This window comes from Tamandua tetradactyla, chromosome 26, assembly GCF_023851605.1.
Source record: "Tamandua tetradactyla isolate mTamTet1 chromosome 26, mTamTet1.pri, whole genome shotgun sequence".
Classification (NCBI taxonomy): Eukaryota; Metazoa; Chordata; class Mammalia; order Pilosa; family Myrmecophagidae; genus Tamandua; species Tamandua tetradactyla.
This window is the reverse complement of record NC_135352.1, coordinates 43,585,706-43,604,350: the sequence shown is the minus strand read 5'-3', so window position 1 is coordinate 43,604,350 and position 18,645 is coordinate 43,585,706. Positions and strand designations below refer to the sequence as shown.

The 18,645-nt window shown below is 37.7% G+C and overlaps 1 protein-coding gene and 1 pseudogene across 16 annotated transcripts in view; both read right to left on the bottom strand.

The window, feature by feature from the left end:
* The window catches only part of NEK1 (NIMA related kinase 1), a 295,240-nt gene that overhangs the window by 83,637 nt on the left and 192,958 nt on the right, over nt 1–18,645 (bottom strand). For 15 of the 16 annotated variants that reach the window (XM_077144462.1, XM_077144465.1, XM_077144468.1 and 12 more), the window contains 3 exons: nt 16,248–16,379; nt 14,420–14,485; nt 14,105–14,333 (listed from right to left, as the gene is read on the bottom strand). In XM_077144462.1, the coding sequence (XP_077000577.1) occupies nt 14,105–14,333; nt 14,420–14,485; nt 16,248–16,379 (427 nt within the window). Of the gene's footprint in view, nt 1–14,104; nt 14,334–14,419; nt 14,486–16,247; nt 16,380–18,645 lie in introns of those variants that run through there. The other variant, XR_013169104.1, reaches the window with a different exon arrangement.
* LOC143669882 (eukaryotic translation initiation factor 2 subunit 3, X-linked pseudogene) lies at nt 4,815–8,981 on the bottom strand (annotated as a pseudogene).

Here is an 18,645-nt window from a genome sequence, read left to right as displayed (position 1 = left end):
CTTAAACCTAAAGCAAGAGCACTGAAGAAAGAAATAAATAAATGGGAGCTCCTCAAAATTAAACACTTTTGTGCACCGAAGAACTTCATCAAGAAAATAGAAAGACAGCCTACACAATGGGAGACAATATTTGGAAATGACATATCAGATAAAGGTCTAGTATCCAGAATTTATAAAGAGATTGTTCAACTCAACAACAAAAAGACAGCCAACCCAATTACAAAATGGGAAAAAGACTTGAACAGACACCTCTCAGAAGAGGAAATACAAATGGCCAAAAGGCACATGAAGAGATGCTCAATGTCCCTGGCCATTAGAGAAATGCAAATCAAAACCACAATGACATATCATCTCACACCCACCAGAATGGCCATTATCAACAAAACAGAAAATGACAACTGCTGGAGAGGATGCGGAGAAAGAGGCACACTTATCCACTGTTGGTGGGAATGTCAAATGGTGCAACCACTGTGGAAGGCAGTTTGGTGGTTCCTCAAAAAGCTGAATATAGAATTGCCATACGACCCAGCAATACCATTGCTGTGTATCTACTCAAAGGACTTAAGGGCAAAGACACAAACGGACATTTGCACACCAATGTTTATAGCAGCGTTATTTACAATTGTAAAGAGATGGAAACAGCCAAAATGTCCATCAACAGAAGAATGGCTAAACAAACTGTGGTATATACATACGATGGAATATTATGCGGCTTTAAGACAAGATAAACTTATGAAGCATGTAATAACATGGATGGACCTAGAGAATATTATGCTGAGTGAGTCCAGCCAAAAACTAAAGGACAAATACTGTATGGTCCCACTGATGTGAATGGACATTCGAGAATAAACTTGAAATATGTCATTGGTAACAGAGTCCAGCAGTAGTTAGAAACAGGGTAAGATAATGGGTATTTGAAGCTGAAGGGATACAGACTGTGCAACAGGACTAGATACAAAAACTCAAAAATGGACAGCACAATAATACCTAATTGTAAAGTAATCATGTTAAAACACTGAATGAAGCTGCATCTGAGCTATAGGGTTTTTCTTTTTTTTTTTTTTTTTTACTATTATTACTACTTTTATTTCTTTTCTCTGTATTAACATTTTATATCTTTTTCTGTTGTGTTGCTAGTTCCTCTAAACCGATGCAAATGTACTAAGAAACGATGATCATGCATCTATGTGATGATGTGAAGAATTACTGAGTGCATTTGTAGAATGGTATGATTTCTAAATGTTGTGTTAATTTCTTTTTTTTTTCTTTCCGTTAATAAAAAAAAAATGAAATCAATGAATTGATGGAAGATATAAAGAAGACTCTGCATGAATGTAAAGAACAACGCAAAAGTTTCAAAAAACAGCAGAACTTATGGGAATGCAAGGTGCAACAGAAGAGATGAAAAAACAATAGAAATAAATAACAACAGATTTGAAGAAGCGTAAGAAAAGATTAGTGAACTAGAGGATTGGACATCTGAAATCCAACATACAAAAGAAAATACAGGGAAAAGAATGGAAAAATATAAGGTAGCTCTCAGGAAACTGAATGACAACATGAAGTGCATGAACATATGTGCTGTGGGTGTCCCAGAAGGAGAAGAGAAGGGGAAAAAGAGAAGAAAGACTAACGGAGGAAATAATCACTGAAAATTTCCCATCTCTAATGAAAGACATAAGATTATAGATTCAAGAAATGTGGCTTACCTGAACAGAATAGATTTAAATAGACATAATTCAACACAATGACTTATCAGATTGTCAAAACGTCAGAGACAAAGAGAGAATTTTGAAAACTTCAACAGAAAAGCAATCCATCACATACAAGGGAAGCTCAATAAGAGTATGTGTGGATTTCTCAGCAGAAACAATGGTGGCAAGAAGGCAGTGGTATGGTATATTTAAGATTCTGGAACAGAAGAACTGACAACCAACAACTCCAGACCTAGCAAAACGGCTCTTCAAAAATGAGGGGGAGACTTCCGGAGAAGATGGCGGCTTAGTAAGACACGCGGGTCTTAGTTCCTCCTCCAGAAAAGCAACTAAAGAAACAGAAACAATACGAAACAGCTCCCGGAGTCACGACAGAGACCAAAAACACAGCGTACCCCATTCTGGAACAGCTGAACGGGCAGGGAGAATCTGCTGCGGTGAGATACCCGAGGGGCGCGCGTTTTCCCGGCCAGGGCGACTGGCGACTGGGGTCCCCTCCACGCACGTGGCACCCCGGTCTGACTGGGAACGTTGGATAGCGGGGCCCTCCCGTCACGCTTGGCGTTTCGGGCCAGCTGGGCAATTAGGACCGGCACTCTCCCAAGCCACGGCGGCCAGCGACCCCCGCCTCCACGTGCAGTTTCTCGGGCCGACTGCCGTGCAGATAGACAAGCGCCACGAGCGCCACCTACTGGGCAGGAAAAGAAAAACAGAGCCCAGAGATTTCACAGAAAAAGCTTTCAACCATCTGGGTCCCACACCCTGGGAAATCTGATCAAATGCCCAGACACCAGCAGAAAATAATGGATGACGCTCGGAAAATTGAAGATATGGCCCAGTCAAAAGAACAAACCAATAGTTCAAATGAGATACAGGAGCTGAGACAACTAATGCTGAATATACGAACAGAAATGGAAAAACTCTTCAAAAACCAAATCAATAAATTGAGGGAGGACATGAAGAAGACATGGGCTGAACAAAAAGAATAGAAAATCTGAAAAAACAAATCACAGAACTTATGGGAGTGAAGGACAAAGAAGAAAAAATGGAAAAAACAATGGATACCTACAATGGTAGATCTAAAGAGACAGAAGCTACAATTAGTGAACTGGAGGATGGAACATCTGAATTCCGAAAAGAAACAGAAACTATAGGGAAAAGAATGGAAAAACTTGAGCAGGGGATCAGGGAACTGAATGACAATATGAAGCGCACAAATATACGTGTTGTGGGTGTCCCAGAAGGAGAAGAGAAGGGAAAAGGAGGAGAAAAACTAATGGAAGAAATTATCACTGAAAATTTCCCAACTCTTATGAAAGACCTAAATTTGCAGATCCAAGAAGTGCAGCGCACCCCAAAGAGAAGAGACCCAAATAGGCGTTCTCCAAGACACTTACTAGTTAGAATGCCAGAGGTCAAAGAGAAAGAGAGGATCTTGAAAGCAGCAAGAGAAAAACAATCTGTCACATACAAGGGAAACCCAATAAGACTATGTGTAGATTTCTCAGCAGAAACCATGGAAGCTAGAAGACAGTGGGATGATATATTTAAATTACTAAAAGAGAAAAACTGCCAACCAAGACTCCTATATCCAGCAAAATTGTCCTTCAAAAATGAAGGAGAAATTAAAACATTTATAGACAAAAAGTCACTGAGAGAATTTGTGACCAAGAGACCAGCTCTGCAAGAAATACTAAAGGGAGCACTACAGTCAGATACGAAAAGACAGAAGAGAGAGGTATGGAGTAAAGCGTAGAAAGAAGGAAAATCAGATATGATATATATAATACAAAAGCCAAAATGGTAGAGGAAAATATTATCCAAACAGTAATAATACTAAAAGTTAATGGACTGAATTTCCCAATCAAAAGACATAGAATGGCAGAATGGATTACGACCCAGCAATACCACCACTAGGTATCTACTCAAGGGACTTAAGGGCAAAGATACAGACGGACATTTGCACACCAGTGTTTATAGCAGCATTATCTACAATTGCAAAGAGATGGAAACAGCCAAAATGTTCATCAACAGACGAGTGGCTAAACAAACTGTGGCGTATACCTACGATGGAATATTATGCAGCTTTAAGACAGACTAAACTTATGAAGCATGTAATAACATGGATGGACCTAGAGAACATTATGCTGAGTGAGTCTAGCCCAAAACTAAAGGACAAATACTCTATGGTCCCACTGATGTGAACCGACATTCGAGAAATCAGCTTGGAATATATCATTGGTAACAGAGACCAGCAGGAGTTAGAAACAGGGTAAGATAATGGGTAATTGGAGCTGAAGGGATACAGACTGTGCAACAGGACTAGATACAAAAACTCAAAAATGGACAGCACAATAATACCTAAGTGTAATGTAACTAGGTTGGAACACTGAATGAAGCTGCACCTGAAATATGGTTTTTTGTTTGTTTGTGTGTTTGTATCTGTTGTTTTTGTTTTTTTCTTTTTGCTTTTTATATATATATATATTATTAGTATTATTATTTTAATTCTCTTCTCTATATTAACATTCTATATCTTTTTCTGCTGTTTTGCTAGTTCTTTTCCTAAATCGATGCAAATGTACTAAGAAATGATGATCATACATCTATGTGATGATACTAAGAATTACTGAGTGCATTTGTAGAATGGAATGATTTCTAAATGTTGTGTTAATTTCTTTTCTTTTTTTTGATTAATAAAAAAATTAAAAAAAAAAAAATGAGGGGGAAGGCAGGCAATGGTGGTGCAGTGGCAGAGTTCTTGCCTGCCAAGCCGGAAACCTAGGTTCAATTCCCGGTGCCTGCCCACGCCAAAACAAAACAAAACACAAAAACGAGGGGGAGACTACGTTCTGGAGCAGCTGGAAGGAAAAATCTGAGATGATGATATAGGAGCACATGACAAATTCTGGGATCTGTCCTGTAACTACTTGTTGAAGAGTGCTTTGAAAACTATTGCTTTTTTCTTTCTTTGCCTTGTATATATGTTATATTATACAATAAAAAAATGATGGGGAGATTAAAATATTTTCAGACAAACAATCACCGAGAGAATTTGTGACTAAGAGACAAGCTCTAAAAGAAATACTAAAAGGAGCACAGAGGTAGGTAGGAAAAGGCAGGAGAGAGAGAGGCGTGGGGAAGAATATAGAAATGAAGACTATTAGTAAAGGTAAAAAGAGTAAAAAAAAAATTAAATATGACATATAAAACCTAAAAGGCAAAATAGTAGAGGAAAGTACTGCCTTTATAATAATAACATTAAGGGTTACTAGATTAAACTTCCCAATTAAAAGACATAGACTGGCAGAATGGATTAAAAACAGGACCCATTTATAGGCTGTCTATAGGAGACTCACTTTAGATCCAAGGATAAAAATAGGTTGGAAATGAAAGTCTGGGAAAAGATATTTCATTCAAAAAACAACAACCAAGAGCAGGGGTAGTTATACTAATATCCAACAAATTAGACTTCAAATGTAAAACAATTAAAAGGGACAAAGAAGGACACAATATATTAATAAAAGGAACAATTCAACAAGAAGACATAACAATCAAAAACATTCATGCACTGAACCTGAGTGCTCCAAAATACCTGAGGCAAAAACTGACAACATTGAAGGGAGAAACAGACACCTCTACCATAATAATCAGAGACCTCAATTCCTCTCCCTCATCAATGAATAGAACATCTAGACAGGGGATCAATAAGGAAACAGATTTTGAATAATATGATAAATGAACCAGACTTAAACACTTGCAGAACATTATACCACACAACAGCAGGATATATATTCTTCTCAAGCGCTCATGAAGCATTCTCAAGGACAGACCATATGCTGGGTCACAAAGCAAGTCTCAATAAACTTAAAAAGATTGAAATTATACAAAACACTTTTTCAGATCGTAATGGAATGAAGTTGGAAATCAATAACAGGCAGAGGGCCAGAAAATTAACAAATATGTGGAGGCTAAACAACACACTTTTGTTTTATAAGAAGGAAAACTTTATTTTAAACAGGTTCAGTGATATGTGTGCAACAGTAAAGGTTGTCTGTGCAGTTTCATTTCAAATCTGCATCGATGCATAACTTAGACAACGTTTAAGAATGATCAATTTTTGCTAAAATTTTGTTTAACTCCATCAATATGACAAATTTAATATTTATTGCAGACCTTACTATTTCAGTAGTAGAGGTTAAATATGCATCACACACACATGTACACGCAAATGAGAATAATCTTACAAACTCCACTAAGGTAATGAGCTATGAAATTAATTCCCCGGTATTATTTTGAAAACATATCCCTACACTGTTATGAGAAATTCCAACTACATCCAACATCATCTACTGTTGGTCTGACAATCACTCCTAATCTGGGCCCAAGCAATTAAATGTCAGTGTTTTTCAATTCTTCAGCTAAAGGCAAATTTTTTCTCCTACTTGAATGCACACAGGATCAGTGAGAACTAGTCTACCCAAATCAGCCTTAACTGCAATAACTCTGCCTCTTGTTGATAAGGATCCTATGTTTACCATGAGCACTTCATTCTTAGACCGCTTTTACACCTTTACTACTATTTTGTTTCCTTCAATGCATATACCTAAAGCCATCTAAATAGAAAAAAGGAAACTTCTAATTCCATGAAGATCTCAGGTACAGCTCTTAACTGCTGCAAGCACCTGCCCAATCATTCTGCTAGCCCGACACAAAGCTGGGTCCATTTTTGTTTCAATACCAGTAAAGACCTCCTAGAGCAGCATACTGAAGATCACTGTGTTCTGCAAAAAGTGATTTGATTTTGGAAAAGATTGGTTTACACGTGAGTCTTCCTTCACTATCTTTGGAAGCAACAGCAGGTCTGACTTCTACCTCCTGGCCGGCCCACCCTTAGTACTCCTTTTAGTATACTCCCACCAGCTACACCTCCCTTGAGATCATCAACCTCACAGCCTGGTTTACATCAAAGAACCTAATAACAATAAGTCAGGGTTCTGAAGCAAAGTCTCTTGGAGGTACTGGAATTTTCTCTACTATACACTCACAGACAACTTCAATATTGTATTTCAACTGAGGAGAAATTGGAATAATAGGAGCTCCTTCTGCTACTGTATCTTGTACAAATGCAAGGATCTGTTCATACTGCTCTTTAGCCTGATTTTCTTTTACTAAATCAATTTTATTTTGTAGGATCAAAATATGTATCAGCATCATGATTTCTTTAGCAGCCATGTGTTCAGAAGCTTGAAGTTGAGGACAAGACATTCATTACCAGCTGTCAACAGAAGAGCTGCATCCATCACTGCTACATTATTCAGCATGGCAGCCATCAGAATACTGTGACCAGGACAGTCAACAAAGGAAACATTAGTCTGACTAATGTGAAGTTCCCTTTGGTCCCTGGAATGTCTGTAGGAAACTCAAACTCTTCAGGTGTACTACTTCCACAAGATTTATAATGTTCTGGACGAAGATAACTTGGATCATCAAGTTATAAATCCAAGCTTAATTGTAATATTCCTTTCCCATTCATTTTTGAACCTCACAGTATGAATTCCAGAAATTGCTTTCACAACTGTAGATTTTCCATGAGCAACATGACCAGCTGTACTTATATTAATTGTGGCTTGCTGCTGATAATTTTGTGAGAAAGTGGTGTCAACTTGGTAGCAACTAAGCTAGCAAATTCCTGGCAAGAAAGATATGGCTGCCCCAAAGTCACTCCCATTTTGTCCCCCTCCATTTTACTCAGAGCTAAACAATATACTCTTAAACAACCAGTGGATCAAGGATAAATTACAAGAAAAATCATTAAATATCTCAAGGTAAATAAAAATACAACATAACGAAATTTATGGAATGCAGAAAAGGCAGTGTTGACAGGGAAAATTACTACTTTAAATGCCTATCTTAAATAAAAACAAAAAGCAAAAATCAAGAAATTAACTGTGCACTTGGAAGAACTAGAGAAAGAACAGCAAACTAACCCCAAAGCAAACAAAAGGAAATAAATTACAAAGATCAGAGCAGAAATAAATGAAATTCAGAATATGAAAACAATCAAGAAAATCAACAAAACCACAAGTTGGTTCTTTGAGAGAATCAGTAAAACTGATGGACCCTTAGCTAGGCTGACCAAAAAAAAAAAGGGGGAGGATGTAAAAAAAAATAAAATCAGAAATGGAAGAGGGGACATAATCACTGACTCTGCAGAAATAAAGGAGGCAATGACAGGTTACTATAAGCAACTATATGCTAATAAACTAGACAACGTAGATGAAATGGAGAACTTCCTAGAAAGGCATGAACAACCAATGTTGACTCAAGAACCTTAGCAAACCAATCACAAGAGATGGAATCAGTCACCAAGAAGCTCCCAAAAAAGAAAAGTCCAGGAATAGATGGTTTCATCTGTTTAATTCTACCAAATATTCAAGAAAGAATTAGTACAATCCTGCTCAAGATCTTCAGAAAAAACTGAGGAGGGAAAGCTACCTAACTCATTCTAAAGCTAGACGAAGATGCTACAAGAAAAGAAAATTACAGACCAATCTCTTTAATGAATATAGATGCAAAAATCCTCCACAAAATACTTGTAAATCAACTCCAGCAGCGCATTAAAAGAATTATACACCATGACCAAGTGGGATTTAGTCCAGGTATGCAATGCTGGTTCAACACAAGAAAATCAATTAATGTAATACACCATATCAATATGTCGAAGTGGAAAATCCACATGATCATTTTGATTAATGCAGAAAAGGCATTTGACAAAATTTGACATCCTTTTTTAATGAAAACACTTCAAAGGATAGAACAGAAGGGAACTTTCTCAAAAAAAGGGAATATATGAAAAAACCCACAGCTAATATAATCTTCAATAGAGAAAGACTGAAAGCTTTCTCTCTAAGATCAGGAACAAGACGAGGATGTCCACTGTCACTACTGGTATTCAACACTGTGCTACAAGTTCTAGCCACAGCAATTACACAAGAAAAAGAAATAAAAGGCATCAAATTGGAAAGGAAGAAGTAAAACACTGCCAGCTTGCAGATGACATGATACTATATGTGAAAACCTTGTGTCTGATGCTCTTTTTATCCAGGGTATGGGCAGACTGAGCAAAACAACAACAACAATAATAATAATGAAAAAATAGAAATAAATACATAGAGATAAAGGGTAAAAATTGGCTAGATTGAAACAATGTGGGTCAATCAGAGGAGGGGTAAGGGGTATGGGATGTATGAGTTCTTTTTTTTTTTTTTTTTTTACCTTTTATTTCTTTTTCTAGAGTGATGTTCTAGAAATGATCATGGTGAAGAATACACAACTATGGGATGAAAAAAAAAGTAATACCTCATTCCTGGAGAGACTGCAGAGATAAAAGCCACCATAATGGAGCTGAAGGGTGCAGGGGTAGTAAGTTCCACCACATCCCCATTCAGTTTCCTATCTGGCCTGTGCAGAAAGGAGACAGATCTTGGAGGTTGACAGTGGATTATCATAAACTTAACCAGATGGTGACTTCAATTGCAGCTGCTGCTCCAGATGTGATCTCAGTGCTTAAGAAATCAACACATCCCCTGGTACCTGGTATGCAGCTATTGATCTGGCAAATGCTTTTTTCTTGGCACCTTTTCCTGACAGGAAAGACTACAAGAAGCAGGTTCCTTTCAGAAGACAGGGCCAGCAATACACCTTCATGGTCCTACCTCAGGGGCATAACAACTCTTTAGCCCTATGCCATAATCTAGTTCATAAGGACCGTGATCATCTTTCCCTTCCACAAGCCACCACACTGGACCATTACAATGATGACATTGTGCTGACTGGATCCAGAGAGCAATGATTATGATTGTTGAATTTCTTTTAGTCTCCAGTACCTTAGAGAAGCTAGAGATAAAAACCTAAAATTGTGGAATTGTAACCCATATCAAACTCTGAAATGTGTTCTACAACTAATTGTTGTATTGTGCTTTGGAATTTGTTATTTTTTTGTATATATGTCATTTTTCACAAAAAAAGAAAAAGTCTATTGTCATGATAAACACACAGCTGTATGAAGATATTATAAACCATGGATTGTACACTTTGGATGATTACATGGTATGTGAATATAATATATATCAACAAAAATAAGTAATTAAAAAAAATCAGCCAGAAGGAAAAATGATACAGATAGAAATATAGATCTAAAAAGAAATGAAGATAATCAGAACTGTTAACTACCTGGGTAAGTACAAATGAATTTTTTTGTTCTTATTTAAATTTCTTTAACAGACAAAGTTCCAGTCTCAGGTAAGATGGAGTAACATATTATTATCCTTGTCTCCTAGTGAATACAGCTATAAAAAAACAGGACAACATATATGAAGTAGCTATTTGAGAACTCTGACAAGGAAACAGTAGCAGGCATGTTGGCAAAGAAGACTCAAATCTGAAATACTACTGAACTGGGGGAGGGTTTTATAATTCCTGCCCCCTCCCACCTCCTCCTGTCAGAACAAGACACTGCAAATCCAGAAGTGTCCACGGGGTCAGACAGCTGCTCCAGGAGAGGCCTGCTGGCTCCAACCTGAGGAGGGGAAAGGGAACTCCTATCGCTAGAGTGCAGAAATCACCAGGTTTTTCTCCATCCTTTTCTTGCCCAGGCCTCGCACAGTCCTATGGTGGTGGGAGCAGTAGCTGGTGCTGGGAACCGACAAGATACGAAGACCACCTTCTACTGAGTGGAGATGCGGTCCTGAGAGGGTGGGGCCGATGCTAATTTTCCTTATCGCTGGCCACTTGGCTCCAAGTGCTCAGCAGAATGAGACTAAAGCATTGCTTTTCTTACCAGATAGTCAAAAAGAGGAGCTCGAAGTAACCAAAAAACACCTGGGAGATAGCAAAGATAAAAGAACTCAGGAAAGCAACCCCACAAAGTTGCTCATGATTCTGTGGGCTCACCTGTTGTCAGCAAATGCATGAATCTGATCCTACTCAGCAAATCAAAGACTTCAAGAACTGAACTAACAAACAGACCACTGTTCAGATCCTACAACAGGGCACACGCAGTGTATAAATCCGTACAGCACTGACCACCGTCCAGGACCTAGAACAGGGCACACGCAGTGTATAAATCCATAGAGCACTGACCACTGTCCAGGACCTAGAACAGGGCACACGCAGTGTATAAATCCGTACAGCACTGACCACCGTCCAGGACCTAGAACAGGGCACACGCAGTGTATAAATCCATAGAGCACTGACCACCGTCAAGGACCTAGAACAGGGCACACGCAGTGTATAAATCCATGGAGCACTGACCACTGACCAGGTCCTAGAACAGGGCACAGTGTATAAATCCATGGAGCACTGACCACTGACCAGGTCCTAGAACAGGGCACACGCAGTGTATAAATCCATGGAGCACTGACCACCGTCAAGGACCTAGAACAGGGCACACGCAGTGTATAAATCCATGGAGCACTGACCATCGTCCAGGACCTAGAACAGGGCACACGCAGTGTATAAATCCATGGAGCACTGACCACTGACCAGGACCTAGAACAGGGCACACGCAGTGTATAAATCCATGGAGCACTGACCACTGACCAGGTCCTAGAACAGGGCACACGCAGTGTATAAATCCATACAGCACTGACCATCGTCCAGGACCTAGAACAGTGCACACGCAGTGTATAAATCCATGGAGCACTGACCACCGTCCAGGACCTAGAACAGGGCACACGCAGTGTATAAATCCATGGAGCACTGACCACCGTCCAGGACCTAGAACAGGGCACACGCAGTGTATAAATCCATAGAGCACTGACCACCGTCCAGGACCTAGAACAGGGCACACGCAGTGTATAAATCCATAAAGCACTGACCACCGTCCAGGACCTAGAACAGGGCACACGCAGTGTATAAATCCATGGAGCACTGACCACCGTCCAGGACCTAGAACAGGGCACACGCAGTGTATAAATCCGTACAGCACTGACCACCGTCCAGGACCTAGAACAGGGCACACGCAGTGTATAAATCCATAGAGCACTGACCACCGTCCAGGACCTAGAACAGGGCACACGCAGTGTATAAATCCGTACAGCACTGACCACCGTCCAGGACCTAGAACAGGGCACACGCAGTGTATAAATCCGTACAGCACTGACCACTGTCCAGGACCTAGAACAGGGCACACGCAGTGTATAAATCCATGGAGCACTGACCACCGTCCAGGACCTAGAACAGGGCACACGCAGTGTATAAATCCATAGAGCACTGACCACTGACCAGGACCTAGAACAGGGCACACGCAGTGTATAAATCCGTACAGCACTGACCACTGTCCAGGTCCTGGAACAGGGCACACGCAGTGTATAAATCCATGGAGCACTGACCACCGTCCAGGTCCTGGAACAGTGCACATGCAGTGTATAAATCCATGGAGCACTGACCACCGTCCAGGACCTAGAACAGGGCACACGCAGTGTATAAATCCATGGAGCACTGACCACCGTCCAGGTCCTGGAACAGGGCACACGCAGTGTATAAATCCATGGAGCACTGACCACCGTCCAGGACCTAGAACAGGGCACACGCAGTGTACAAATCCATAAAGCACTGACCACTGTCCAGGTCCTGGAACAGTGCACATGCAGTGTATAAATCCATAGGGCACTGACAGACTTTGAAAAATGAGCTGATACTGGAACCACAGCCAGCAGAAGGAGGGGAGGAAATAGTGGTCTGAACTTAACTGGGTTCACTGACTGCTAAAATAAAATATCAACATCCTCCATAAGACTTAAACAAGGCCCAAAGTCTCATAAGTATCTAATAAGTAATCAGTATTTCAAAATTACTGAGCAAAACCTTAACTCCTGTGGGAGAAGACAATCGATTTTAAGTACTGATATCACAAAGATATTGGATTTGAGAAAGATTTTTAAACAGTTATTACATAAATGCTCCATGAAGCAATCATAAGCACTCATGACAACAATGGAAAAACAGAGAGTCTGAGGAAAGAAACAGAAGATAAAAAGAAAATTATAAGAAACTCAAATTTCAGTGTCCATAAATAAAATTTTATTGGAAACACAGTCATGCTAAAGCACTTATTTACTATCTTTCGCTGCTTCTATGCTACAATGGCAGAATTAGAAGGTGCAGCACACACTTCATGGCATGCAAAATCTAAAATATTTACTATCTGATCATTTACAGAAAACAACTATTGATCTCTGTTTTAACAACTTTCCTCTGCATGGAGAAAAGGTCCATGCTTTTTGGTGGAGCCAATGAAACAGGAACCCTTCATGATTTGGTACCACGTACCTCTTCCAAGTCTGCTTGCTTCCTCTTCTCTTTCTCGCATTCTGAGTGTCTATGCATTCGGCCACGCTGAAGCATGAATTGTATACCTAGTGCCTTAAATTTCACATGTTCTCTCACTTCTGCGCTGTGGTCATTATCTGCCTAAAATACCCTGCTTTGGCTTTTGCTTTAGCTAACTACTTCTTATCCTTCAGGACATCACTTTTTTCAGAAATCACTTTATCCGCATCCCAATGCTAAGTTACTCTTCTACATATTTTCTTACTGTAGTCTATTCCTAGTATATTACTTATCACCTAGAACTGCCTGTTCACTTGTCTTCTTTTCCACTAAACCCTAGGCTCTTTAAGGGGAGGGGACTGTATCTTAACCATTTTTGTATTCCCACTGCTTAGGAATATATGGCATATGACAGGTAATCAATAAAGAATGGCTGAATAAATAAACCAAATAAATACTATCAAGTCTTTGGGTTTAAAAAAAATAATAATTCTATGAAATTAGTCCATAAAAAATCACTTAAAATCTTATTTAGTCAGTGATCACATTTGTCGTTATAAAATATAAGCCCCATAAGTGCTCATGTTTTGTTTTGTACATTACTGTATCTCTAGTACCTGGAACAAAGTATGTAATATAGTAGATGCTCAATAATTATTTGCTAAATGACCGAACAACTATGCCAGATCTTCTTAATACCCTTCCTAAATGCCTAACAGACCTTTCTGAGATGTAATCAAGGTTAATTACTCTGGTTCTCATCAGTAATTATTTCTGATAACAGATTAATCTGATATGGTATAAGGCTTAAGGTAATACAATTTAAACATGTATCTCAGTTTCCTTTCTCATATTATACACTTCTGTAATAAACAGCCTTTCTATTGTTAAGGTTCCCCATATTTTACTAGGGGTAGGGTGGAGAAGGCATTTCAAGTGCCCCAGGAGGAAAATATATGGAAATTCTTCCAGCCTCTCTTAATTCTTTCAGAATGTTCAATCCACAGGTTTATTATGTGTTCTAGACTAAAACAAGATATAATTTTTACACATACTTTCAGTTGCAGAGAAGGACGTATCCATTATTAACTTATCCAGAGGAATCACAAGTTGACCTCCTGCCTCCCACTTCTTACGATCAGATGAGACCGATTTTCCTTCTTCAAGCTCATTGGCGTCTCCATGAACAATTACCTCACAGGTATCAGCACAGTGCTGCTTGGCTTTTTCATCTTCTTGAGCTTTAAGATTTTGATTTAATCTACGCAATATTTCTCGCTTACTCTGAAAAAAATATATTTTGGTATGTTATATAAAATATATATGGGTTATATAAAATGATTGACAGAAACTCTGAAAATCGTACTTACTGAAATAGCATTGTTGGTTTTCTGTATTTCTTCTGAAGTTTCCTGGGTATCAATTAAACTTCTGTCCTTTAAACACAGATAGTTACATAGTAAGAAATTATGTTATTTTAAGAAGTCTACCTTTAAAAATTTGGTATTTGTTATTTTTCATTAAATTATTCCTTGTGATTTTTTTTTTAACTCATAAAATGTCAACACAGCTTCCTTCATTATTGGCAATAAGAAATATTCAAATATTATCAGCTAATAGACTTAATATATAGAAAGGCCAATTCTTAATACTTTGTCATTTTTTGGATTGCTAATCACCTATTATTTAACTATCTCCCCTTTCTCTTTGGCACCTGATATTTTTTCAGTCAATGGTAGAAAAAAATAAAGAAAATTAAATAACGCATTCTCATAATTACGGCTAGGGAATATTTTGATGGGTAACAATTCAAGACAGGCAATATTGTTCTGAAGCCATCCTTAGGCTTCACATATATATATTCCTAATAAGCGACACTACTGAACATAAATGAGAACTGGCTTTTCTCCTGAGGTGAAGAGGATAAATAAGCTCTGAGTCATCTGTACTAATGGTAATATACTTTTTTCTTTTGATTAGTCTAATCATAGCAACCTAGGTCACCTAGAATTTAAAAATATAGAAGAAGAAATTAGTTGCTATAAAAACTATGAAAGCAAAGGTATCTAGAAGACTCAGCAATTTTCAAATCTTTAAGTAAGCGACATTTACCAAGAAAACAGAAAGAAAAACATTTAGTTTTTGGATTACCTCAAATTGTCTAATACTTGAGAAACATACAAAAGAGGACATAGGTTAGTTTTAAAGAAACGCATGTGGATGAGACAAAAGAACATTTTACCCAGTAAAGGAGTCAGGAATTAGCAGGCGCTACACCCAGACAGAACAGTTACTTGAGACGTGGGTCTGGGCACGCAGAAGGGAACATGAAGTTGAAGTGAACAAGTGGCCCAGCAGGCGTTATCGGAAAGAGACTAACCTACTTGAAGAACAACAGTTTCTTATATGAAGTTCTTGAGAATGACTAAGGAGCTCATAACAATACTCAGACTCAGTATAATTATTGTATTTTTAGTCAATATAAGTATAAAGGCTAAAAAAATTAACGTACCCAATAACCTCAGTGTTGCCTCCAAAAATGTAATATAACTCAACAAAGAAGACACAGACGTCCATTACCAGGAAGGAAAAAGGTTCGATGGACTTTGCTTCCTTCTGCCGGTGAATTTAAGGTTGCACTACACAAGTCCTCACACTGAGCTAGATACCTGACACATACTTCCAAGTTCAAACTTTCAACTTGCCTGTGTTCCTTGGCTTCACTCTCCATATAGCATGATAAAGATTCAGAGGTAGAAGGTAAAAGAAATAACTGACCACAAGACTTTGAGTAAAGACAGACATGTCTAGGACTTCACACCTAGAGCTAATGATTTAAGTGCCAAAGAGATAATAAGTTTTAAAAAGTGAATTTCTGGTGACGGTGAGGGATAGGGTATGAAACTGTTCCATTATTTTTGGTATATTTCTCTGTGCATTTTATATGTTTAAAATTATTTTAAAGTAAAAAAAGAAAGAGAACCATTTTCACACATTTTCATGTACTAGGCAGTCCTAGGTATAGAATCCATGATCAGTAAAGCATCAATATTCTGAGTAACAAATATACAAAAATCATAGGAAGCTATTTTTTTCCTAGAAAAAGATAATGAAAAATTAGGAATTAATTTTATTAAATTTAATTACCTTTTAAATAATCTTTTGACTTTGAAGAGGTCTAAATTTTAGGAAACTTACCATACCCACTTCTTTCAAAGCTGAAGTCATAGAAATAACAGATCTTATTTGTTGCTTAGATGGGGAGCCATCTATTTCAAGCTGTCCCAAAGGTGGAAACACATCAGAATTCTTTACTCCTTTAGCCACCAACTATAATAAAATAATTTAAATATATAAGGAAATTTATATTTACATGAAAAAATAAAGTGGTAAATATCTATATCTATCTATCTATCTATGATTACTGTTCACATCCAATAAATCCACAAGTAATTTTTTCACTCCTCTATTATTTACTAAGCAAGACACTGTGCTAGGGCTGGGGACAGAACAATGAATGAACAGAAAATCCCCAGGCCTCAGATGTAAACATATACTGTCTTATAGTCCTAAGTAATTCCCTGCCATTACATTATTAGTTTTCATAAAATGATCCTAAAAAAACAAGTCACCTATTTTCTAAAAGATTCCATTATTAGTCTTTTCACTTTAATTGCAATTTATTACAACATTTGGTGGGAAGAAAAAGTATTAATCTTATTCATTAATCGTATAGTTCTGAATTTCTACAAGTCATGGTACAAGTTCCTTGAAGTCTGAAGATCAATCACTCAACATAAGAGCCCTATTATAAAAATGTCAACAGAAATGAAAATGGAAGAGTGACTTGTGCAGGTACTAGGAAAATTTACTTCACTAAAAATATAATTTTTTATTTTCATACACGTTTGTTTTCACCTTGCCATTTAGACTGTAAACAATATGAAGTAAGAATGTGACCCTTTAATAAATGTAAGGAACTGACATTTGCAGGCACACTAGTCATGATGAGGCAGGAATTCAGCTCCTTACTTTTACCTCTTACTCAAATCAGAACAAGCATTTGGGGTGAATATACATTTAATACACAATATTTATTGAGCATTTTAAAAAAACACAGTTCTAATATTTAGTCTTTTGGGGTTTCATTTTATACCAGTATCTATCTTGTCCAAAAGAAGATGGAAACTTTGCTTTAATTTCATTCTTTAGCATTATCAAAAAGATACACTAATGTTTAAGATGTGACTACAAATAACTTAAAAAAATTGGAAGTTTACACAATGGGTTCCTATCACCTTGGAAGACTACATAAAAATATTTGAAATATTTTCTATGATTGTTTTATAGCCTAGAATACATCCAAGAGAAGAAGGTACCACAGCTTTTGAAGAAATAAAAACTTCTAATTTGTTCTGAACAGGAGCAATATTTTTAGAAAAAGTATGCTATTTCCCTAAATGATTATTTGAAAAACATATTTGGAGTTTGAATTCTACTGATTATTTATTTATTTTTTTTTTTAATTTATTTATTTATTTTTTTTAAAGGGAAACATCTTTAAACATTTTCTTGTTTTATTGTATTTTGTTTGTTTGTTTTTTACATGGGCTGGGGCCGGGAATCGAACCGAGGTCCTCCGGCATGGCAGGCAAGCACTTTGCCCGCTGAGCCACCGCAGCCCGCCCTGATTATTTATTTAAATCAGTCATTATTTCTCTGCTGCAAGTCATACCGATCAGTTGTATAATAATACTAATTCACTAAAAGAAATGATTTATGCCATTTTGTTGAAGTAAACCTGATATGATTTTTGTGAGAAAACAAACACAATATCTAATGAAAGTTAATTCATCAACCTATTCAAAGAAGTATTAAGTTCATCAAGAACAGTGCTAGAGAATGGATAAGCAAAATGAACACGACTTCTTGTAAAAATTACTTCAAAGATATGATTCTTCTATAAAGAGTGTTTAAGTCCAGGATACAGGGGGAAAACTGCTATTGCATGCTATAAGCTTTGTTCAAAAGGAAACCATCAGCACTACCACAGCAACAGCAGAGGTAAATAACGGAGGGAGAGACAAGAGTTAAGAGGAGGTTTACATTTCCTATTTGGCAAGGGTGTGTTCATTGGTTTTCTGTCTCTTGTGAATAATGAAATTATCTAAAATTGAGAATGCTGATGGACTGTGGACTTTGGGCCTTCTACATGATGCCCGATGAATGCAGGTGGCTGAAGGATGCACTGATGGAGAAGTAGAATGGAGAACGATGGTGTACCCTTATAAAAGAAGGCTGTGCTGCTACAAAAAGGAACAATGTCATGAGGCATTAAACAATGTGAATGAACATGTGGAACATTTGATGAGACAAAATAAAAAGTTGAGAAACAAAAAAACAACAATGGTATGGTCACCTTTAGAAAACAGGGGCCTAGATTGTAAGTTTTGGAGCAGACACATTAAGTTTGAAGTGGTGATTACTATTTCTGGATTTTGAGAGGCTGTTTTATATATATAAAAAACCTGAGATTTAGAGATAAGAATGAAGCCAAACAGGTTGGGGTTAAAGTAATTCAGAACATAGGGGTAAG